General features: G+C 40.0%; 1 protein-coding gene across 17 annotated transcripts in view; it reads left to right on the top strand.

Moving 5' to 3' along the window:
- The window catches only part of GIGYF2 (GRB10 interacting GYF protein 2), a 75,657-nt gene that overhangs the window by 43,564 nt on the left and 7,604 nt on the right, over positions 1–24,489 (top strand). For 7 of the 17 annotated variants that reach the window (XM_030495936.1, XM_030495923.1, XM_030495925.1 and 4 more), the window contains 15 exons: positions 2,748–2,927; positions 9,365–9,582; positions 9,673–9,835; positions 9,922–10,122; positions 10,601–10,791; positions 11,462–11,621; positions 13,785–13,951; positions 14,336–14,424; positions 15,419–15,526; positions 16,058–16,155; positions 16,652–16,752; positions 17,533–17,694; positions 19,520–19,621; positions 22,482–22,640; positions 23,798–24,034. In XM_030495936.1, coding sequence (XP_030351796.1) covers positions 2,748–2,927; positions 9,365–9,582; positions 9,673–9,835; positions 9,922–10,122; positions 10,601–10,791; positions 11,462–11,621; positions 13,785–13,951; positions 14,336–14,424; positions 15,419–15,526; positions 16,058–16,155; positions 16,652–16,752; positions 17,533–17,694; positions 19,520–19,621; positions 22,482–22,640; positions 23,798–24,034 — 2,336 coding nt within the window. Of the gene's footprint in view, positions 1–2,747; positions 2,928–6,587; positions 9,312–9,364; positions 9,583–9,672; positions 9,836–9,921; positions 10,123–10,600; positions 10,792–11,461; positions 11,622–13,784; positions 13,952–14,335; positions 14,425–15,418; positions 15,527–16,057; positions 16,156–16,651; positions 16,753–17,532; positions 17,695–19,519; positions 19,622–22,481; positions 22,641–23,797; positions 24,035–24,489 lie in introns of those variants that run through there. The other 10 variants (XM_030495928.1, XM_030495931.1, XM_030495932.1 and 7 more) reach the window with 7 other exon arrangements.

Genomic DNA, 24,489 nt, shown 5'->3' with positions numbered 1-24,489 from the left:
CCCTGTAGAGGAAACAGTGTTGTTATCAGTCATCACTTTCCTGTTTCTCCTTTACAAACAGTGAGCATGTCATAGGAAACATGGCCTGACAGCATGGAGAGCAGTAGTTATTTGGCATTTTGTTAGGAAGACCTCTTCCTAAACGTGTTGCCACAGGCTACATCCCAGAATCCCAGTCTTGTTCTTCTCAGTCTCCCTTCGGCTCAGTGTTGCACAGCTGTAAGGCTTTTTTGGCTGGATACCACTATCTGAAGTTTTCTGTAAACACCATTTCTGGCTTTGTGACAGACTTGAACAGAGGTGCCCTTTTACTGCTCCTTCTCTTCAGGAAGTCCAGTCAATTAGTCCAAGGCAAAAACCATAGATTGTATCTTAGGGTTTTTTTCATCCTTAAAACATTGCCAAATACTGACTCTCTGACCTAAGTCATTTCAGCTGAAATGAGCGGTCTCAAGTCTAGGAATAGTTGGCAAAGACAATATACAGGGACTTTGCAAGTTCTGAATTTAGGTGCAAGCTGTAGGAGTATTCCTGTATACAGCTTATTCATAGTCTTTTTGTCACTTTGTTAGCTTGATTTTTCTGATCCTTAACCTGTGACCAGTTTGTATTCGTAAAGAACTAGTTTTTTGGCTGGCCTATCTCATGTTCAGGGTCACCAAATGCCAGATCTGTTTTGACACATATTTTGCTGTCTCTTGAATATTGCCTGCGATGGTGTCATAGTACTAGAAAACTTAAGTATGTCATGATATACTGCATTTTCTCTCTTAATTCCACTGAAGTGTGGCATTGAACAGTCATCTGATGTGACACAATGGAGTGCTGCTGTGTTTAGAAAGATTTCAGAATCACAGCTGATACCATTCTCAGAAGAATATAATGCTTATTTCTTATAATTGATTCTTGTTTCTTAGATTTCTAATGCTGTAGAATTTAAAATCGGGGGGGGGGGGGCAGTAGCCCATCTGAGTCTCATCTGGGCAAACAGCATTTGATGTTTTGATCTCTGTAGAGTCTTCCAAACTCCACCACAGCAAATGGGGATGCCATTTGCTGCAAGTTCAGAATACAAAGCCAGACTGTGATAGTTCAGTTCTTGGGAGCAAACCCAGCTGCCTTCAGGTCTAAGAAAACTTGAGTTGCCTTGGGTATGCCTACAGCATGTATGTATCTGCGGAGGGGCACAGGTATGTGATCTTAAGATCCTTTCCAACCCAAACCATTCTGTGATTCTATTCAGTGGCCAAGTAGACTTCACAATACTTTTTCGGAAGAGTAGAGAAGAACCTGTGAGCTGATAGCTTGTCAGTGTTAAAGAGCAGTCTCCAGAATCTTAATAACAATGGAAAGAAAGAACTTTTTCCTTAACTGGTAGAGTCTAAAATCTCTAGAATTAATGCTCCTGAATGAGTGTCAGGTAATAGCTGTGAATTTTGATGAAAAGAATAGATACATCTCTAAAAATAATACTGTTTCTGGTCTCAAAATAGCAAATTAACGTTTTTCTGTCGGTGACTGTTTTAATGAGGAAACATGAGTGTTTTGTGCTGCAGGGTAAAAAAAAAAAAAAAATCACGTTTTTCTGTCTTGTAGCACTTTAAAAATAAGTCCAGAAGGAATGAAGCATATTCCTTATCGTCTGGGTCTTAGGCTCACCCTGTTGGTTGGATCGAAGCTCTCTTCTGGGTTACTTTACTTTCTGCTGACTTTGGTCCATAGCTCTGTCTCCTAGTTTTGTACGATGCGAAGCCCATCCAAGGAGCAATAATGAGAGTCCTTTCTGCACATCCTGTTACGCTTTTCTGTGTGATGTTTTTCAGAGATCTAAGATGACAAACCCCCCCCCCCAAATCCAATATTCGCCAAATAATTATTTCAGTGGTGGTGTATCCTTGTCAGGATGAGTCAACAGTGAAAGCAGCGTGTATGTTTAGCCTGACTTACTGGTGTATATGTGGATTCTTTTTATTAAAGTATTCGCATCATCCTTTTGTAGCACTGTTGCTCTTCGTTAAGTACTTGAGGATTTTGTTTTGTTTTAAATGTGATGTAAATTCGGAACTAAAAGATTATGTCCTAAACTTCTGGTAGACTCATCTTTGAAGCTACATAGCTGCTTCTCACTCTTAATATGCTGACCTTGGCTCTCCAGAAGATGGATTCACAGGATAATGTTAATGCTACTTAATGTTTTTCTCCTTTAACTCTTAATCCTACCTTAAATCTTCAGATTTTCCTGAAACGTTGAGAGAATGCTGTACATCTTACTGGATTAAATATATAGGTCTCATTCTTTTTATTACAAAAGTAGCAAATATGTTTGGTTTATGTGAAATGTGTGCAATGTTTAGTTTACTGTGTTCCCATTTTCCTTCAGCATGAGACTTTTCATGATACAGCAGTTTATCTTCTCTGCATACTTTGGCTTTCCTTTTATGCTTCCCTGTGTCTCTTAGACTATAGTCTTTTACTTCTCTGTCTTTCCTACCCATGTTGTTTTTTGTATGCTTTGCTTTCTTCTGTTATTTTCCTCAGTCTTTCCATCCCAAGGTACAAAGGTATGTGGAGAGATTCCTAAATCTGTCCCTGTCACGTATTTCCTTCCTTGAACTTCCATTCCTCTCCTAGGTTCCTATTAATTTATTAAGTGCATTTTTGCCTCTCAGGGAGCAAGATTACAACCCTTTTGTTTTTAGGTTCCTAAAGACGGGACGGTTGTTCACTGGTATGTGTTTCCTTTGCAGTGAGACCAAACTTTGAGGAAGGTGGGACAGCAACAACAGGGAGAAAGCATGAGTTTATACGCTCTGAGAGCGAAAACTGGCGTATCTTCAGGGAGGAACAAAATGGGGAAGATGATGATGGAGGCTGGCGACTGGCTGGGTCACGGAGGGATGGTGAGAGGTGGCGCCCTCACAGTCCAGGTGAGAGGAAATCTGGAGAAAAACGCAGCCATGGCTATGGGGAAAGGGCAGCGGCTGGATCAGCGCATGGGGAAGGCAGAGGAAAGGGAGGTGGTATAAAGATTTGGACAGAAATAGGTAAGGTTTGTGCAGTTTTGGCTGTTAAATACTCTTTGGAATACATGGGGCTCACCAAAAAAAAAAGGGGGGGGGGCATAAGATTTTGTTTTCTTTTTAATGTCTTCAATACCCTTGAATAATAATTTTCAGTTGTGTGCTTGTCTGTGTTGTGCTTCAGGTGTGTGTATGCCTGGTAAAATCAATTTGGGTTTGGTTGTGTTTTGGGGTTTTTTTTTTGAATAGTACTGTTTCTCTCTGTCTGTGATGCTGAGGGGAGGGAAGTTACCCACATTAGGTAGCACATCTAAGGCTGCAGAGTGATGCTGACACTAAACCATTCAGGTTATTGGCCTCTTTTTTTCTAGTTTTCCGAATGCGTTTGCAATGCCGAGAGGCATCCTTGGAAAATCTCATAATACGTTGTTCAATAACAGTGACAGGATCTCTTGTCTCACTAAATTTCAGGCATGCGTTTGGTGTCACTCTCCCCATCCCTGGCCTGACAAAGTCAGTCTGGTTCACTTGCTTTCCAGCATTGCATTGCTAGAGTTGCATGAGAAATACAAAGTGGAGCTTGGTATGACTGAAACATACGTAAAAATAGATGTGTGTGTGTGTGCGCGCGCGCGTGCGTATGTATTCTTTCATTTAATTTTTTTTCTACTTGGAAAAGATCCTGTTAGCCAGTCATACGTATTGTGGGATCTTGGTTTTGGGCATCTTTTGGCTGCAGAAGGCTTCTGGGAACTGAGGAGGTATTGTGGCTCCTCTGCTGTTACATCTTCACGTGGGAAGCAAAGGAAGCACAAGACATTTTTTGGGCTGAGGTGGACAACTTTTTCTCCTCAATTAAAAAAAGTCACGCTTGCTCTTACAATAGATCTGTCACCATTTTCAACATTATAAAGACTTTCATTACAATAAGGGTTGTGAGCAACCATCATCTCTGTTCCTAACCATTGCCAGAGCTATGTATTACTCCGTCCTCAAACAACTGGCAGCTTGTACTAAAATTCAGCAGTGAGCCCAAGGCTAGATGTATTTTCAGATGTTTCGTATTTAGAGCAGAGCTAAAGGGCAAATTCTGAGGAATGTAATTTTCCCCAGTGTTTGGTCATGGTGGTTCATTAGACACTGCTGCTTTGTTATATAGTTCACGTGTCATCAGGCAAGCTATGGTTATATCTCATGGTGCATGTACCTCATGATGTGAACTTCACAGAGTTAAACAAGGCCACGTGCAAGGTCCTGGGTGTGGGTAGAGCAATCCCAAGCACAAATACATGCTGGAGAGAGAATGGATTGAGAGCAGCCCTGAGGAGAAGGACTTGGAAGCAGGGGGGTTGGAACTAGATGAACTTTATAGTCCCTTCCAACCCAAACCTTTCTGTGATGGTCAGATACAGCATGATACTCAGGAGTGGAGTGTTTTGTCAGTACAAGTCTGTGTGCTTTATCTTAAAAGGAAGCACAGATGGCAACATTCAGAAGTTCATTCATGTAATCTCTTTTGAAAGATGTACTGTGGAGGGTTTTGAAAATTCATCTTCCATCACAGATAATATTATTGCCTCTTTGAATTTTAGCTGTAGTAGGCAACTAAGCTAACTTCACTTACAAATTGGTTTTAGCAGGTGTAATAGAAAGCCTGCTCTAAGAATTCTGTGAATCTGCAGAGAAGTTGCTAATTTTGAGGTAGAGGCTGAGCTGACTGCTGTCTTGTTCTACTGTCTCAAGTTCCCTCAAAGCTGTATTTGAATTCTCCTGTTAGTAGTAGCCACAGGACTATCAAAACGGTTTTAATCATATTCTTGCTTTAAACAATGAGTTTAACTCAAATTGGCATGGCTTAAACAGTTTCTTTGTACTTATTCTGGTGTTAGGTAATAGTACTAATCATGTGTCCTGCTGAAAATAGGGGCATGTCTTCAGAGTACTGTTGTCATTTGTTTAGCTGGACCTTCCTTTGACTTGGTTTTGCATACTCCCTACTAGATTGTGTGCTGCTTGGTTGTTGTGGTTTTTTTTCCTTTTGGGTGAGAACAGTTTAGAAGAATGTAGCAGTATTAAGGCTTGAGTTTATCATCTTCTGCTGTTAATCAAAGAATATTTTGATTCCCACAGACCACTGTTTTTCCAGCTTTTGAATTATTCTTGTTCCTTCAGCTATGTTTACTGTGGAATGACTGACCTAAATCTGCTCCTTTGGTGCTTTCTTACTGGGCACAAAGGATCAAGAGGATGCACTGTGGCTGCTGAAGCAGTCTTGTGCCCCTGAGTAGTTACCCAGATTCTGTGGTCTGATCTATTGTAGCTAAAGAGAACTCCCTTGACATAGTTAAAGGGGTCTGTCATGCATCCACACTGTGTTTAAACTGTTCTACAATCACATGGCTGTGCCTCATGTAAAGTGAGGGATCATCTGAGTGTTGGTAGTGAAGTGAAGAAGCAAATTGGTCAGGCTTCTCCCTAAAATAGACAAGCCTAATGCTTCTGTAGTTTCTACTTAATTCAGAAGGATGTAAACTTGTCTGGTTTTGCAGCATGAAAACTGGATTGCATCACGAGGCTTTTCCAGTCAGGGTTTATGCGGTTTTCTACTTTTTGTACTACTGTCTCTGCATTAGGACTGGAAGTCTGGTGAAAAGACATCTTACCTTGGCCTATACAGTGCAAATTGCTAGTTTTTCTGGGTAAATGTGGTACTGCTGCTATTGTATATGTGAAATAGGATCTTTAGACTGGGTTAACTACCTGTTAGGAGAATGTGACCGTAGCTTTAAATTCACTGGTTGCTTCCAAGTTCCCTTGAGGTTGTTTTTTTTTTTCCTTTTTAGTCTTTATTTTTTAGCCATCTTTTTTAATGATTTAATGATGGTTACCTAAAAAGCCCCTTCTTTCTGTTGTTCCAGTTCTTGCATTCATACAATGATTGCCCTTCAAATGTGCATGGCAAATCCATTTTATCAGATAGATGTACAAACCTTTTCTGTATCAAAACTAGAGAATTAGGTATAGATGCTTTGGGGTTTTGGTTTGGGTTTCTTTGGTTTTTTTTAAGTCTGTAATCTCATACAAAGATTTTTTTGGTTGCTGCTTTTCAAATTCATCTTGGTTCACTCCTTTTCGAGAGGCAGCTGCTGTGAATCAAGTAGACTTATTTTGGGGGCATTGTGCTTTGTGCTTCTTGAATATCGTCAAGCAGCTAAAGTACCTTGAGCAAAATGAAAATTAGGTGCATATACAATATATGCCAAAAAAGCAGTATGTGTACTATTCCTTTGTCTTTTGCTTAGAATTTAATATCACTTTAGTGTACATTGGAAATCTATTTTCTGAATAAGGAAATATAACTTGTAGGAGATAAATAGGTATTAATAATTGAGACTGAAGTGTATTTGGATTTCCTGAAGCAGCCAGTAGTCCTTTCTTGTAATTAACAGTGACATTATAGGTGGAAGGGCTAAAGTCAGCTTAACATTATTTTACCTTGGGATCTTGACACACACACACACATATATATATATATATATATATATATATATATATATATATATATATAAAAACTGGTGCCTAATGATACTATAGGGCTGAATTTAAAGTTATGTTTGTCTTAAGTTTTGGTTTGGTAAAAAAACTTCAGGTAAGAATTTAAGATTTGTCTTTACTTTTGTGTTGCTTTAAAGATTGGCAGCCCTGTACTTCACACCTGAGTTGCTCACTGTATTCTAAGTGAGCTTTTGTAAACCTTTGTTGTTATTAAGAAACAAGGGCATGTGTCTGCTCCACTTATCTCTTCTTTTTGACTGTCCACCTAGCTCTGAATATGTGTGAGTTGTAAAAGGAGGTTTTGTGACTAAATCCTTGCAAGCAGACCATATGCTAAACAAAATCTCTTTTTAGGTTCTTAACTTGAACTTTGAAGATACCTGGAATTAACGAAATGCTTAGAATCGCCTTCAGAAACCATGTTTCTGGGTCTCACTATGAAGAGCCTGTGCTCCTGGTGTAGGGACGTGAACCATGTATAAATAATCAAGGCTTTTCTCTATGCATAGTCTCAAGATGGTCCTTTTACAGCTGTATAGGAGCTGCTTAACACTGAATTTTCCTCTTCTATACAAAAAGAGAGCTGAAGAAGAGATGCTCAGCTGTTGGTGACCCCCAGGATAGCAAACAGTCAGAGACGTTAATTTGTTTGTACACTAATTGCCAGGTTCAGCCCATAGCCCTTTTTTTTCCCATGTATTGGGAAACCTGCAGACGTTGCTGACTGTACTGAGGAGATGCCTGCCTGTGGTTTTAATCAGAAATGCAGCAACCTCTCACACTTAAACCTTGGAAAGAGCCCTCCAGTTCCAAAGGATGTCCTGGTTTTGATGCATTGATATATCTGATGAGAAGCGGGAGGTAAAGTTCACACTGCTCCTGATGCCGTATCAGTGGAATTTCAGTGCCAGGCCTCTTCTTTCAGGTATACTGTGTCCTGCTTGGTTGCTGGTTGCTCCCAGAGATGCTTTTGTTCTTTTAAAATTTAGCAGTATTTTAATGAGATGTTCATATGCGTGACTTGAAAAGAAAGCCCTCAGAAATCTGTACCTCCTGAGTTTGCACAGAGTTGGAGTCTAGGGTGCTGTGGGCAGAGGTGCGTGGGGTGTGTTGCAGACATCCTCTTCTGAAAAGGATGTGGGAAATGTCTCTTACTTCGTAGAAACATAGAATACCAACTTGGAAGGGACCTCAAGGATCATGTGGTCCAACCTTTCTTGGCAAAAGCACAAGTCTAGACAAGGTGGCCCAGCACCCTGTCCAGCTCTTCAGTGTCCAGAAGTGTTCTGGAGGTCTCTGGAGTACTTGCTTCATTAGTGCATCTTCAGCGAGCCTTTGTCTTTGCATGTTTTTTGAGAAGTTATTGATGAACAAGAGGTTGACATAATAGGCCTAAGATGTTAAGAACTACTTTAAAGCAGGCAGAAAAGATGGGATAAGCACAAGCTGACTGTGCCTTATATCTTTCCTTAATGATGTTAAAAAGATTGCCTCAGAACATTGATTTAACCATTTTGCAGACCACAAATGCTACTTACTAGTTTCCAAGGCATAACTAGAAGCATGGATTAAGTTATACAGTGGAATTATTGGTAGGTAAGTACATATGGTACAGTGGAGGCCGTGTTAAAGTCTAACCTTCTGTGTTTCCTTGATGAAATATAACCTTAAACTTCATAGTGTTTCTAGAAGGAGTTTATTTTACGTTTCCTGTGTTTGTGAGACAAAAGGTGGATTTTTGTGTGGTTAATGTTAAATACTTAGGGTTGATGTGGAAATATTCCTCCTTCATATGAAGCAAATGGAACAGATGACACAGTTTCTTCTTTTACTGTGATGGGGTTTTTTGGTAGCCATTTGATAAGCAGTGAGACTCCACTGGTTGCACAAATTCTGAGACTAAAGAAAGATTTTTTTTTTCTCCAGAAAAAACACAGCTGTCACTAAAAGCACTAAAAATTAAAGGTGCTTTCATTTTTGCTTTGCACCTTTCTGGTAAAGATAGCTTCTGTTGGATGGAAAGCTGTTTACAATCCTTTCACTCCCAGTTTGTTTTCTGTAGCAGCAAGTTCTTTACAGTTTAAATAGCATGACTGCAGTCAGAGGATTTTAAGGTTGGCTGAATGAAGATGTCTTCTGAATAGATTAGGAAGAAAAGTAAAATAAAACTTGAATTTAGAAAGTTTTTCCTCTTATTTTTTTCCTTATTATCATTCCAAGTTACAGTATTCCATGGCTAAAAAGTACCATTCAAGAGACTTAACAGTATTTTCAGAGGTATTCAGTTGGCGGTCCATTTTTCATGTGTATGCACAGAAGTGTCTCTGAGGGCAAGAGGAGAAAAGCCTTGGTGGTATGTTCAGGATGTGATTTTGCGGATTGCTTAAAAGTAAATATAAAATCTTACAGAGATGCCAAAGAAGGTTTAAGCCAATGATGGCTGGTAAATTCAGTCAGCATCTAGTGTTGCTTGTCCTGTTTTGGTGCTCCAGCATGTTTTAGGTTCTGTAGCCCAGCTTTCTTACCCTCACATGGTTTTTGTAATGCTCATAATAGAATTGATAGCGTGGAGCGATATACAGTGAACAATATTTGAAAGTCTCCTGCTTAATGGTAAGATACTCCTTTTCTTTCCCTTGTTCTCTAAGATACCTGTTCATAGGTGGATTGTACCCTGTTAGGGGCTTCCTCTGTCACTGTTTGTCGTCTCTTCACTGATCCCCTTCACCCTCCCAAGAAAGCCACTACCCCCGGGACTGTGTTGTAAAGTGACTTTCCCCCTACCTTAGACGGCCCTCGTTCTGCAGGCTGGCGGGAGCACATGGAACGGCGGCGGAGGTTTGAGTTCGATTTCCGGGAACGAGACGACGAACGGGGTTATCGACGAGTGCGGTGTGGGAGCGGCAGCATGGATGACGACAGGGATAGTCTCCCTGAGTGGTGCTTAGAAGACGCAGAAGAAGAAATGGGAACATTTGACTCCTCTGGAGCGTTTCTCTCTTTAAAGGTGAAAAGCTGTCTTGGGCCCTTCGTTCGCTTTGAGCAAATGCCCTGTTATGTTGGGGGTGGATTATGGATGGTTATGTTGACTTTGTAGAAGGTGCAGAAGGAGCCAATCCCTGAGGAACAGGAGATGGACTTCCGACCTGTGGAGGAAGGGGAAGAAAGATCCGACTCTGAAGGGAGCCACAATGAAGAAGCCAAAGATCATGAGAAGACCACCAAGAAAGAGGGGGAGAAAACAGGTAGAGTAGTGGCAGGTAAGAGGAATGTCTTGCGCATCTGTTCTATGCTGCAATGTAGAATTTCCATTAACTCAGTTACATAGAACCATGCAATGTTACAGAAGCGGTGGAAGAAGCAGTCCAAGCATCTTCACCGGCTGCTAGGTCAGATACCCCACCAAAATCGCAGCCTCCAGACCTGCTACAGACGAGTCTTTTTGAAAGAAAGGAAGAGTCTGTTCCAGAAAGAACAGAGAAAACAGAGGATAAAGAGAATCGAATGGAGAATACACCGCCAGCCAAAATGTCCAACAGAGGGGAAGGTAATAAACCTGATAGGTAAATTTAGTAAGTTTCCATTGCTCATTGTGATTAAATTGGCCTCTTAAGAGGCAAGGACTGGAATATGGAGGCGAAGAGCCAGAATTCACCAACTCGGCTATGAATACATGGTTTGTTGGATATGCCATCTCAAACGCTTGCAGCATGCAGGTACTTCACATTGCAGCACAGTCTAGAGAAACATGAGCTAGTTGTGGATGTGTTTTGTTCTTGTAGAGCAGATCAGTCTGGGCAAATGTATGTAGCCAGGGAACTGAAATGTGTGGAATTCTGCACTATTTGGACTTAAACTGTTTGTTCCTTGAAGTTAGGCTGGGTGCCTGTGCTGTAATCAGTACCAGTACAGGAAGACCTGAAAATCATTTTGCTTTGGTGCTAATTTTGACTCATTGAATGTTTTCTACAGTAAGTTTTCATTTATATTAGAGGTAATGAACTATCTTTAACACTTTTCTTTAGATTTGGCTTCAGTTGCTCAACCTTTGCCACAGATTTCTGCAGACACAGCTTCTCCTGCTCATCTTTCTCCTCCTGTTTCCAATTCAAATCCTGCTTTGCGGCCAGTTCAGACACCTGTCACAGCTGCTCCAGGCATGGGCAACATTCCCACTGACCCAGATGATGAAGAGGGCCTCAAACACCTAGAGCAGGTAAAATTTCTCAAATTCCTTTGTTGTTGACAGTCGTGAGACTGGAGGAACTTGGAATGCAAAAGATATTTGAAGCCCATAAAACCAGAAATGCAGCTGAAACTTTACACTCCCCGATGTATAGAGCTACTTTTCTTCACTCCATTATTTTTTTGGAGAGTAATTCAAGCCAAAGTATTCTTTCTGCATAAGAGTACTATACCCAGTATTAAAGAGCTAGAGATCCTAGTGCTTATGACCACTGTCAAGTAGCCTTACCATTTGCCTTGGAAACCATAAAACAGTGTGTCAGATATGTTTTTAACCCACCACCCCCCAACTAAGTACATAAATGAAGTGCAGACTGTGTTCATGAAAGTTTAGTGACTGCTGGGATGCAGAGTATTTTTCATTCTAGTGCTTCCTATACCTGTTTTATTTTTCACCATGGTACTGTGTGGGACCATGTTGGGAAGTGTTCTAAAGCTTTACTTAAGCAGGTCAACCGTGCTTATTCAGGATCCTGACACGGTGGTAGACTGAGCTTGTGGTGCAGTTACATCAGTCCTTGAGTTGCTTGTAATTCCTGGTGCACTTTTGAGCACTGGGTTGTATTTGGCACACTCATTTTCGAATCTGTAAGCCCACATCTAACTCTTGTATTCCTTGCTGGTTTTGATGTCTCCTGCAGCAAGCAGAGAAGATGGTGGCATACCTGCAAGACAGTGCCCTTGATGATGAAAGACTAGCAGCAAAAATTCAAGAGCACAGAGCAAAGGGTTCCTCTATGCCATTGTTCCATGAAGCCATGCAGAAGTGGTACTACAAAGATCCACAAGGAGAAATTCAGGGTAGGTCTGTGCCCTTTACACTTCCTCTTTTGTTTCACAGAACTGTTAGAGTTCTTCACAATATTACCTCCAGCAGATACTCATGCATGTTTTTACAAAAGCAACACGGGATTTACCACTCTAGAACTGGGTTCTGAAAAATAGATCTTCTGCCCATCACTACCGCCATCAGCTCAGCATGCCTAATGTCCAGAATTATCATGTCCAGAATTACCATGGATAAGGTTTGCCGTTGCTTTGTATTTCTGTAAATTGAGGTTAGAATAAAACTTGTTTCATGCCAATAGTTACTCAGGTTTCCAGATAGTAGTGGAAATAAAACAAGAACTTGAGCATATTCAGTAGATTGTTGAAAAATCCATGAGAAACATTGAAATCAGCTTTCTTGTCTCAGCCCAAAGACATTGAGAATTGAGGGAAGGGCAATTTCTTTATAATCTAGAGCAAAGAAAAACAGATTTTGACAAGCCAGTGCTCATGTGTCATCTCAATTTAATTTGCACTTGCAGCCAGTGCATTATTTGTTCATATAATACAAACAGTTTCATGCTTGCAGATTTTACTCAAGAAATCTCAGTTTTTATGCCATGGAAGTTAGAACAAGCCTTTCATATAGATATTTGCATCTTTGCTTTCGGAATGTGCTTTTCTTTTGGAGGTCTCAGGGCTCTGTTTTAACAGCTGTTAGCTGACTCCCCAAAATGCAATTAAGCAGTGAGTTACGTACTTGCTGTACTTAGTAGTAGTTGCTAATACTGTTGAGTGTGAATGACTTCCTCAGTGATGAGCTCTAGATAGGATTTGTGGGGGTGTTATTTGTGGGATCTGTGCCAGTCTCTTGTCTGCAGGTACTGCACATCTTTAGGGTTTTCTTCTCGCCCTTTGAAGTTTAAAAGGATGTTAACTATAAAGTGTTCTTATTTGCTCACTGTGCTTTAAACTGTGTGTTAGTTGTTGCTGGGTGTTTATTGCTCAGTGACAATCTAAAGCTTTTTTTTTCTTATTGGACTAAGTACTTCCTTGAAATGAAAGGAAGGGTGGTGAGACACTGGCACAGGGTGCCCAGAGAAGCTGTGGCTGCCCCATCCCTGGCAGTGTTCAAGGCCAGGTTGGACACAGGGGCTTGGAGCAACCTGCTCTAGTGGAAGGTGTCCCTGCCTGTGGCAGGGGTTTGGGAACTGGGTGAGTTTTAAGGTCCCTTCAACCCAAACCATTCTGTGAATGTGACCTCCAGAATTAAATGTTCCCACGTAATTTTTTTTCTGAGACACTTCTTGTGGTTTCACATTCCCTAGGAGGGAATTATCTTCTAAAGATACTTCTTAAAGAGAAGGCAAGAATTTACTGAACATTCTTGCCTTTCAAAAGATACTTTTTGCAAAACCTGTATTTTTGTTAAATATTCTTACTTTGTTAAATATTCTTCTATACTAACTGTGTGACCGTTTGGATAGGCAAAATCAGTGTAGGAGCCCTCCTTTGAAGAGAATGACTGAAATCTTTGTCAGGAAAAGAGGAAGAGAAGGAAAAGTTGTAACTCTTTTGAGGAAGGAAAGGGAAACTGGTTTCCTCATGATCTTAAAAAATGTGATCATCCACTCAAAGGTGGAGCTTCTTGTCTGCTAAGTTCCAGAAGCAGAACTTCTGTAAAACATGAATTCCTCTGATTTGAAGGCAAGAGTTGAAACAGGCTAAGATGGTTTAATTATCTGTGCAGTATACGTGGGGAAAGTAGTAGCACTGTCAGCTAGCAGATCCTGTTGAGATCCAAACTCGAAGTTGCAGCTGTTGTCAACCTGATGCTGAGCCTGCGGTAGTTAGTGAGCTGTGCTGGAAGGCAGGACCACGCTCCACACCACTGTGGCTGCTTGGCTTCGTCTCAGAGCTGTCTTGTCTCTCTCCAGTACATGGTAAAAGGAGTAATGCGCTTTTTATTAAAGACTGTCTGGGGGAATGCTGTAGCTCCTGTAAAGATCTAGATGTGTGCATTGGCACTCCAGGCTTGAATGTACTGTTTCTCCAGACAAGTGGATGAGACTGACAGAAAGGCCGGATGCTATGTACTGTGTTACTTTAACAAGCACCATGCTCTTTGTTTCCAATATGCTCAACTTGGCCTTACTTCCCCTTCCCCTCCATGTGTGTTGGTTGATGTTATTTCAGGTCCTTTCAGTAATCAGGAGATGGCAGAGTGGTTCCAGGCTGGATACTTCACTATGTCACTGTTGGTTAAGAGAGCCTGTGATGAGACTTTCCAGCCACTTGGAGACATCATGAAGATGTGGGGCAGGGTTCCCTTCACTCCAGGTCCAGCACCACTTCCACATCTGGTAATTATGTGACAGTTACAGTATTCCAATAGTCCTGTAAAAAGAAGGAGATGAAATTATTTACATGTCAGCTGCTGTGTCTTGGAATTTTGGGTGTTCTGAGCACCAAAGTTGAATTACCTTTCTAAGAGGAGAAAAGACACTCAATTTAAAAATGTTTGTTTTACCATGTCTGTGGCTGGAAGGCTTGGCCCTTTTGTATTTAAGTGCTGTGTATTTCACAGTCACCATATTACAGACTTGGTAAATGTTGATGTCTGTATAGGTATTTTTCCATTTTGTCTTTTCAGTTCAGAATGCAATTTTTAGATTGTTTGCATTTGCAATATACTACTGTTACTACATATATGTTACTAAAATAGAATGTTTTATTCCTAAACATAGGGTGAGCTGGACCAAGAGCGGCTGACTAGACAACAAGAGTTGGCCCTGATCCAAATGCAGCACCTCCAGTATCAGCATCTTTTAATACAGTAAGACTGCCAGTTCCAGAGATCTTCCAGTGGCTATGTTCTGCTCTGCATTTTTAATCATCTGGGTTCAGCTTCTTGTCATTGTTTCCTTGGGCAGTGGGGCTGGGAGTGCTTCACCTCCCGCAGCAATAGCCTGCTTCCACAAGCACCACAGGCCTCGACAGGATTAGCAGAGAGTGGGGCTGCTTCAGGCACACTTTTCAGAGTCTCTTTCAGTGTCATGCATAGCTCCTGTGGTGAGACCTGCTATGTACGTAGCTGTTATGGTCAAACTGAGTCTTGGCTATCCTTGTAATGCAGTTCAGATGTTCTGGAGTCAGGGGAAGGCTACAGTCTTTTGAATTGGAGGTGGAGAATGCAGAACTTGGTTTTGGTCTGCTTGCTCAGTGAAGATCAGTGGAAGGTAACTGCTGGGAAAAGTGGTTTGTCATCCATTTTGCCAAAGTTGTCAGTTGTTCATTTGTGCTCAGTTTCTAACACCTTGTTTTGTAGGAGCTTGGAGAAAAGAAAGGAGTCACAGTACTCATTCAAGGGATCCTGAAAGCATGTGCCATGATAATGATTTTTGAATACTGTTTGTCAGCTTATGATTTGATTGTGCAAGAATTTGCCCCAGTACTGGGGATGCCTTGACATACTAGGGGAGAGGTTGATACATGTAGACCTAACCAGATTAATTTGAGCAATCTGTATGTAATATAAAAAAAGGCAAGTAGTGTTGCACAGAGAAACATTGGACAGCAGTAATCAGCTGACATAGTTAAGGGTTAAGAGAAATTTGATTGTGCTCATGTAGGATAATTTGTTTTATTCTTGTATTTTGGTTCTTCTCAAGACCCCGTTCTGTGGTTTCCTTTAGTATTTAGCATGTACATTGTATAGGTCAGTGGGCATTAGTCATGGAGAATGAGTCTATGTACAGCTTCTGCAACTTGGGCATTATATAAATAAGCAAGTGAACAAATACCAGTGATTCTCTGCTTCTCTTTTGAAGACAACAATATGCACAGGTGCTAGCTCAGCAGCAAAAGGCAGCCCTCTCATCCCAGCAGCAGCAGCAGCTCGCTATTCTCTTGCAACAGTTCCAGGCCTTGAAGATGAGGTGAGTTAGCCCAGACTTGCACCGAATTCCATTCTTTCCTATACGCTAGCTTGTATATAATCATTAAAGTCTTGTCAGTGTCTGTCCTGTTCAAGTTTGCGTATATTTGAACATTACATATTTTAAAGATTGTGTGACTATGAAACAGTTGCAGGATGTCAAATACTTCCTGTATCTCAGAGGATGTTTATGAAAAATATAGTTGAAATCATACCTTTTTGACAGATCTGTTTTGTTGGTAACAGAATGGCTTTGCCAGCTGAGTTCTGCAATACTAGATGCTTGTTTCTCAAACTAGCCTATAAGCTACAAATGCAAAACTGTAGCAGTAGCTGGCTTAGCCATTGTCTTGGCAGCAGGGATGAGATAAGCAAGAACTCTGCAAGCAACTAGTGTTGTCCACATCATATTTTTGTTTTAAATAGAGGTGTGGAAGGAAAGGAGTATGTTACAAGTTACTGAATCTCATGCGTGTTCAGAGCACTGCTGTCCCTGGAAGTGGCATGTTGATTCTTCCTGTTGGTATTACAGAATATCTGAACAGAACATGATGCCCCCTGTTACAAGGTCTGTGTCAGTGCCGGACACTGGCTCAATATGGGAACTTCAGTCAGCTTCACAACCTACAGGTAAGATGCTTAGCACGTGTCAGACCTATAGAGAAAAGTTCATGGATGAAGAACTAGCATCTTTGAAATGACTTTTTTGACATGAGAGGAAATTATTTCTGCATCAGTATTCTTTAATTGGTTCAGCCTACTTGGCTGTGCAGTTTATATTTCATTTGAGCTGTGAAGAATATGGTAATTTTTCTGATGGTTATGGGAAGTTTTGATGCAGAGGGAGTGAGTGTTATATTATAAAGGTGTTCTGCTCTGATGAGAGGACTTTGAATAGCTGGTTCTTTTGTAGAATTTTGTAGGAAACCCAGCCTTGCTTCAGTAATGGATAAGCCTTGTTCTACAGGAAGATAAGGTGGCCCTCTACTGACTTAAAACTAATGTATTACCATGATTTTAATTCATAAAACATAACAACAGCATACACAAGATTTTCCCCATTCAGATGTTTTCTTGTTGATGTGCTTATTTTTGCTTGTCAATGTTTGTTTTCTTCACTATCTAGTTTGGGAAGGAAGCAGTGTCTGGGATCTCCCCATTGATACTGCAGCTCAGGGACCAGCTCTAGAACAACTTCAGCAGCTCGAGAAGGCCAAAGCTGCAAAGGTCAGAAACTGTTTCATACTGTAAGAAGTTGGGATTGCTGTTCTGCAATGAACTGTGTTTCCTAAGCCAATGGAAGACTATTAGCTCCTGAATCTTCAGACCACTGTATGATTTTGATTGGATTTTCATGGAAAACACTGTAAAAGGAATAGGGGTTATAGGAACCAGTTATGAAATCCTTGTGGACTGCTGTTTGGAAACTATTGCTGTGGAGGTACTACTGACCTCTAAAGTAGTGCTTATGTGTTTTACACTTGTGACTAAAACCTCTTTACTAGCCACCTCTGTTTCAAAATGGAATCATCATGAGCTGTCATGCCAAACCCTGAGTAGGAGCAGGTAGTTGTTCTCTTGATATTATCACCAGAGTTGTTTTGGGGAATCTCAATTTGTTGGGGTTGTTTCACACTTACTTTGGTGTTAAATTATTTTTGTAAGTTAGAACCTGTATGATTCTGTACATTTCCTGAAATTGATTATTTTATGATGACTGCAAAGCAACTCACTACTAGCTTCTAAAGTCAGAGATTATTTTAAGGAGCTGGTACAGAAAGACTGGCTAGAGAACTGGTGTTGGTTACTGAACAGAAATTGTTCTAGACTATTTCAGGAATCTGACCCCAGTAGGCAGCCAGCTGATAGGTAAAATTACAATTAAGGGAGAGCATCTGTCAGAGGCTTAATTTGTTATGGTGTTACTATAATCTCAGCAGAGTTGCCCTAAGAAATGGTGTAGGAATACGTTACCTGCATCTGAGTGTAGTTTTATGTGAATTGTAGCTAGAGCAAGAGAGGAGAGAAGTGGAAATGAGGGCCAAACGAGAGGAAGAGGAGAGGAAAAGGCAGGAGGAGCTTCGGAGGCAACAAGAAGAGCTACTTAGGAGGCAGCAGGAAGATGAGAGGAAACGACGGGAAGAAGAAGAACTGGCCCGCAGGAAGCAAGTGAGTTTCCTCAATGTAGTTAATCTCTAATTAATTTTAATAATTTAAAAAACTCACTTTAAGAATCCTGTGGGGTCTAATTAATCTTTGGTAGGTGTGTATGAAGAGAGTTCTAATATTTTTCATGTGAGTATATGAAATGATTCCTCTATTCTTGATTTTAAGAGCCCAAATTGCAGTCTGAGAAATGGGCTTTGATGCTTCATTTCAAGATAGGTTCCCGTTTGTGAGCTGAGAGGCTTTATTCCTTGTGGAATATTCCCTCCCAACTTCTTAGTGTCAATATTAGACTTCAGTTAGTTGCCCAGTTATCGTATGTTTAATCTTTATTCATGATTTATGCAGTCTAGTGTTTTCATAATGGTATGTTCTGGAGTAGAGTGGAGCTTGAGCAGCTGTTTCAGATGAATGTAAAGGGCTATAGTGGAAAAAGTGATGTAGCATTTAGCTTGTTTCCCTGTTTGTTTTTTTTTTAACTTAGTAAAGAATTTTTTAAAAATAAATTATTATCTGGCTTATGTCACAGAGTCTGTCAGCTTGTTTTTTTTGAGTTGATAATTTGGAAAAGGAAGGGTGTAGTTCGGACAAGCAGTTTGATTAGAATGAATTATATGATCTGTGTTGCAGGATGAATGAATGTAGGAGTTGTAGTATGTTCTTACTCTTATAAGGATATGAAATTGAGGCATTATTAGCTTGAAGTTTCTAGCATTTACTTCTGAATTCTGTATGGAAGAAAGATTAACTGTTTCTTGAGTGTTGCAGGAGGGAAAGACAGAGAAAGTTTTCACTCTGCATGTGAAGGATATGGGCATGCACATTGTGGAGTTTATTCATTAAGGAGTTAGTCAATAAATGCCCTCTAAAGTAGCACATGAATAATGGGTGAATAGATAATTTTGTCCTTTGTCATATTTTCTATGTCCTTAGGTAGGGAGGCTGTTGTAAAATGGTCATCCTGGTTTAAAGATCAGATGCTTCTGAGGAAGCCCGTAGAATCTCTAGTTTTATTTGCAAGTTAGTCAATTCATTCACTGTTTTGGTTTTGTCACTGAAAATTTATTTTAAACAACTGCAGTATATGTGGTTAGCTTTCATGGTATCTTTAAGAATCAAGTCTGTAAATAAATGGCTCCTTGCTTTAATATATCTGCTTTTGTGTACAGCCAGTCATTATGGTATCCAGTGGAAAAGCATCCTTTGATGCTCGAGTTCAAGCTTTACTGTAGCATTAAAGCAATAATATACTCAAAAGTTGAAATTTTGAGTTCAATTGCTTTAGATCTGTGCTAATAACACTTAATTTTTCAGCTGATCACCTGGTAATTCAATGTGTGTCATCCATGGTGGCTTCAAATAAATAGACTTGGGTTGTTTCTTTTCAGATTAACCGTTTTGCTACTGTGTATAACTTCTCAGAAATGTCCATTAACTTCCAAAGGTGTTTTTGTCCACTTTGGATTTGTATGGTAAACAATCTGACTCTCTAAGATGTCATGAGAAATGATTATTTACAAGGAGGAAGCAGAATGGGGTTGAAAAGGAGTAACAGCAAGTATCTTAGTTCATTGTGGCAATTATTCCATTGATAATGCTTAATTCTGAGCAGTAAAGTCTTGAAAAGGTAACAAAGGGTTTAAGCACTTCTCTGAAAAGAGAAAATAATATTGTATTATGTATTTTAAAAAAAAACCAAAACAACAAACTGGTATAATATTTGAATCTGACTTCTGAAGGCATTGTAGAATCAGGGATGAACTGATTTATTAGCATGGATTTATACAGAGGAGATGATGCTTAACAAATTTGATTAACTTCTTTTGAGGAGATGACAGTGAGAGCTGAGAGGGGTGAAGCAGTAGACTTAATCTGCCTGGACTTCAGGAAGGCTTTTGATGTAATACTGCATAAAAGACTAGTATATAAGGTTAGTAAATATGCTGTTGATGGTGAATTCTAAGTAAATAAAAAAAAAAAAAAAAACCAAAAAACAAACCTAATAGACATTCAGTTCTGTAGGATGAAATGTCATACCAAATGTTGAATCCAGTTCTGTTCATAGTTTTCCTCAGTTACTTGCACTGTGAAATTGCAAACAATAATGCTCAGCTTGTGTAGCTCCTGTATTTCTTTTTTGTTTCTGGTCTGATATCTTCTATTTTGTAATGATTGATTGCTTTCAGGAACAAAATTCAAGGTTTAATAATTAGCTAATAATTGTTTTCTCTGAATTACATCTTCAGTGCTCCCTTTATCTGGTTCAAAGATGAGATCCATAAAATGAAAAAATTAAGCCCTAGTGACATAAAGAAGTAGAATTTCAGGTGCTACCAATTACAAAAAAATCCATAATATTTTATTGAAGAATCCAGAGTCAATTGAAATGGGGATTGCTACTTATGGATTTTTAAAGACCTGAAATGAGTTGTCTGTACAGCAATATATGTTTACTTGAAAACAATTATTAGAAAAGATGCTAAAGAACATTGGGATCCTTTTAGAGCAGGAAGCCATGAATATGGGAGCAGTAAGAGCCAAAGGAATGAGTCTGTTTCCCATAGTAGTTAGTGGCAGAAAGCTGGAGAGCTTTGAATGCTTTTGGTCACATGTTCAAACAAAATCATTGAATAATAAGAAGATACAGAAGTAAACATTAAGTCAACCTTTTCTATAGCTGTGAAGAGCAGGAAAAAGAGTTGCATCAGCTGCATGGTTCCCAGCTTTTCATAACCTTGCAATTTTTTTCCCCTCGTGCTGGTACAACACTGTTCATCTTTAGTTCTTTAGGGGAGTGAAGACTTCTTAAATTGCTGTCATTCAGCAGTGCCTTTCCTGGCATGCCTGAGCAAGAAAGAGATCCCTACAGCTTTATTCATGTCAATTCTAGCCTCATTTCCCAAAGGGAAAGTAGGGCAGAGATGCCAGTGAACTACTGTCCTATAGGAGGACTTGGTGACTTTGTTCATCTCTCTCAGGTACACGTTATGTCAATGACTAGTGCTGAACATCCCCCCAGCCTGGACAGCAGCTTGGCGTCCTGAGCTGAGATCCTGGTGTGTGGTCTGCAGTCAAAGAAAACATACTGGCACACCTCCAGCCTCCTCAGCAGACTTCGCAGTGCAAGAAACAATAAGCAGAAATTTTTCAGCACTTGTATTGGGGACACAATTACTGTGACTTGACTGCATGTGTCCAGTTAACACAGTTACAGGCCCAAGTTACAGACATGGTTGAGGTGATGCGCGTTGTGCTTGAAGCTTTTGTGAATATGACAAATCAAGACTTGATTAATGAGAAAATGATTCACAGGCTGCTGGTTTATGTCCAGCTGCTGGAAGAACAGCTTACACTTACTGCACTTATGTTTAGCACTAAACCACTTAAGTGATACACAGAAATATGAATTATTTGGCTTGTAGCCAGTGCCATAGGATTGCTTATAAAAAATCCTCTGTCTACTGACAGTTATATTGTAGACGTCTGAAATTAGCCATGTCAGAGACACCTGGTCCACATGTTCAGTGAACTGTATTGCAGTTTATGCTGTGTATAGAAGGTTTGTTACCAGATTTACTAAAAGTGTCTCAGAGTTCAGAATTTCCTTGATTTAACAGAGTTTAAAATTTATGTCCATGCTGCACAATTAGTCTCCCTTCACCCTGTAAATAATATATTGTTTATAAAAAACTTGAGAGTACAATTGCACAATGCTGATCAATCAAAAGGAAAATGTATTTATGAAAGCTTAAAGTTCTTGTTCAAAAAGTAGGATTTGTAGGTTGAGCTGGTAGGGTAAGTCAGAAAGTGGAGAGAAAAAGAAAGGAATGAAAAGTAGGGTGGCCTTAACACAGTTGCTGGACTTCAGAGATTAGCAAAGTCAGCAAAAAACAAGGCTGTTTTGTGCAAAGGAAAGTCACAACTGGGGAACACGCAGATGCACTCCTGTGTAACAACATACAAGAAGCCAGCCAAAGACTGGTTGTACCCTATTCCTCCAAAAGCAAGTAGCAGAATGGGAAAAAATTCAGTTTACCTTGATCTTCAGAGTAGTAGGAATGGGTGCTGATGTTTTATTTTTAAGGTAACTAAATAATTTTGCTACTTGGAAACCAAACCGTAATTTATTGGAAGCTATTTAAATAATTAAGGGATAGCCAAGAATCAAAGCACTCAAGAGCCCATAGTATTTAAATAGGATAGGAATAGCCCAGTCAAAGCCCTTTCATTAAGTTCCACGTCTCTGAGACTTCCCAAGGTTACAGTGTCCTCAAGTGCACTGGGCTGCTGCAGTTTATTTCTGATGTCTGGAGATGTGGTTTTAGTTTTGTAGGGCACATGAGTAGTCAATGTTTAGAAACTCCTATAAGTAGGAAAAGTTTCCAACTTATAGCTGACACCCTAAAAAAATGAATTACTGCTACTTGCACATTGAAATACATGTATATGTTTAGGTACAGTTAGTACATCCTGGAAAGAGGAGTCTCGCCCTTTGTGTTCATTCTCAACACCATTCTTTTTAAAACCAAAGATAGACAATGATTTCATGTGTTCCCTTTTTCATTAAAATAATTATGTATGAGATGCACATTGCATCAAAAAAAACCTCTTAACATGTTTTAACATGGTCTGTAGTGTTTAATAGAGATGTTTTTAGTAGTGCATAGCTTGGAGCTAAGGAGCTCTTCTTGAGGCCATTTATCTGGCCAGACCATGTTGTAGTCTGTGTTCTGATGCAGTTTATCAATAAAATGGCATTTATAGATTGACATTTTTGTTCCCAACTCCAGGAGGAAGCCCTGAGGCGACAACGGGAGCAGGAAATTGCACTAAGGCGGCAGCGGGAAGAAGAGGAGAGGCAACAACAGGAGGAAGCACTTAGAAGACTGGAAGAGAGAAGAAGAGAAGAGGAAGAAAGACGGCAGCGAGAGGAGTTAATTCGTAAACAGGTGAAAAATGGGATGAGGGACCTATTACGTTTAATTATGGAGGCTGCCAGAATGAACAAGCTTTGAAACTTGCATGTGTGGCTCAGACACCATCAGTTTTGGTAGAGGAAAGCAAAGCTTGTAGACAGTATCAAGTGAAAGGTTTACCTGTATCCTGATTTCAGACTAGATAATCAGAGTCCGATCTGCTCTTTATAAAAGAGATTAGTGTTGAATGGCTGTCTTCATGTTTGAGCTTTAAGAATGGCTTTGCAGCATGGTATTTGGACTCTTTTCTTCAAAAGAAAGGCAGAGTACAGTACCATAATAATTCTATAGTAAAGGCTCAAAACAAATTATTGTCTTCAGCATCATCTGAGATGATGAGTTTTGCCAGTCTTTCTGTACTATGCCAAGACTATACCCACTATCAAAGTTTCAGCTTTTTTCTTCCCTTTTCTTGTCTTACTGTTAACAATTGTTATGTTTTCCTTTGGGGTCAGCTTTAGAAGTCCCTAATCAGGAACTTGAGCTTCCAGCCCCCTAATTCATACTGTCACGATTCCTAAATCCAGCTAACCTTGAAACATGATTGGCTTCACATTAACTTCCAGGTTTACTTCAAAATTGCCAGTTTTTTTCAGGGCCTTCCTTTGTGAGACATTCCTCACCATTTTTGTCCCACCACACAGTCATCTCTTTTGTTAGCAGAAATACCTTTTTCTTTGCAACTCTAATGTTGAATTAAGAACAGTAAATAGTGCTGTGTGTTTCCTTCTTTCATGTCAAAACCTCTTCTCCCTTTATTCCTGTCAAGTTTTATTCAAGTGTAGCAGTACTTGACTGTAAGTAGTATAAGCAGACCGAAGGTCAGACTGAAAGGTGTGTAACTCCTGAAAGGAAAGTGGTATGAAATTAGCTAGTCTGACCTAGGGAGATGTTATTCTCTTCAGAGTTCCTTGGTGGAGCAGTGGGAAACTTGCATCTTTACGGGACATAAACTGTATTGTTGGGCTTCATTGCCTGAGAAATGTAAAGGTAGAGGAACAACTTAAACAGCACAGATTACAGATACAAAAGCCTCTCTTTGTTCTGTCAGAATGTCAGTACCACAGAGTAGGAGTAATTTAGATCTTCTAAGTCTACTTAGACTTTACTCCTCTTTATGTCCTGGGAAGGAAGAGGAGGCTGCCAAGTGGGCACGTGAAGAGGAGGAAGCTCAGCGGCGACTTGAAGAAAGTCGGCTACGCATGGAAGAGGAGGCAGCCAGACAGCGGCTTGAAGAAGAAGAGCGAAAGCGCAAGGAGCTGGAACTCCAGCGCCAGAAAGAAATAATGAGACAGAGGCAGCAGCAGCAGGAGGCTTTACGACGGCTGCAACAGCAGCAGCAACAGCAGCAACTTGCACAAATGAAGGTAACGTGTTTCTATTGTTTAACTTTACTTCAGTTCGGTGCAGTAAGTGAAACCACAGCTGGGTTCGGGGGTATCTGGACTCACTTGAGCAGAGCAGGGAGGGATGAACTATCTGGAGAGGGAACAGGGTGAATAGTTGACTGTGAAAGTGATGGGAGCAACAAGAGGAAGATAAGTTACAAAATAAAAAAGGTTCAGTCAATAGAAGTGTACTGGAAAGGCTTTTGTAGGTGAGTACGGATGTTTTGTGTGCTGCAGTGAGTAAGGGCCAGTACAAAGGTCCTAAAGTTTAGACTGTCTTTAAAATAAAAATTGATTTGCTGGTTTTTAGGCAGTGATGTGTTACATTATTCTTGATACACTCTCTTTGACACTATGATCAAAGGGCAATTCAAAGAAATATACTGTTTGCGATTTTTCATAATTAAACCATTTTTTATTTTGCAGTTTTTTGT

Source organism: Strigops habroptila, chromosome 8 (assembly GCF_004027225.2).
Source record: "Strigops habroptila isolate Jane chromosome 8, bStrHab1.2.pri, whole genome shotgun sequence".
Lineage (NCBI taxonomy): Eukaryota > Metazoa > Chordata > Aves > Psittaciformes > Psittacidae > Strigops > Strigops habroptila.
Note: the sequence above shows the minus strand (reverse complement) of the source record. Positions and strands in the feature narration are given on the sequence as shown.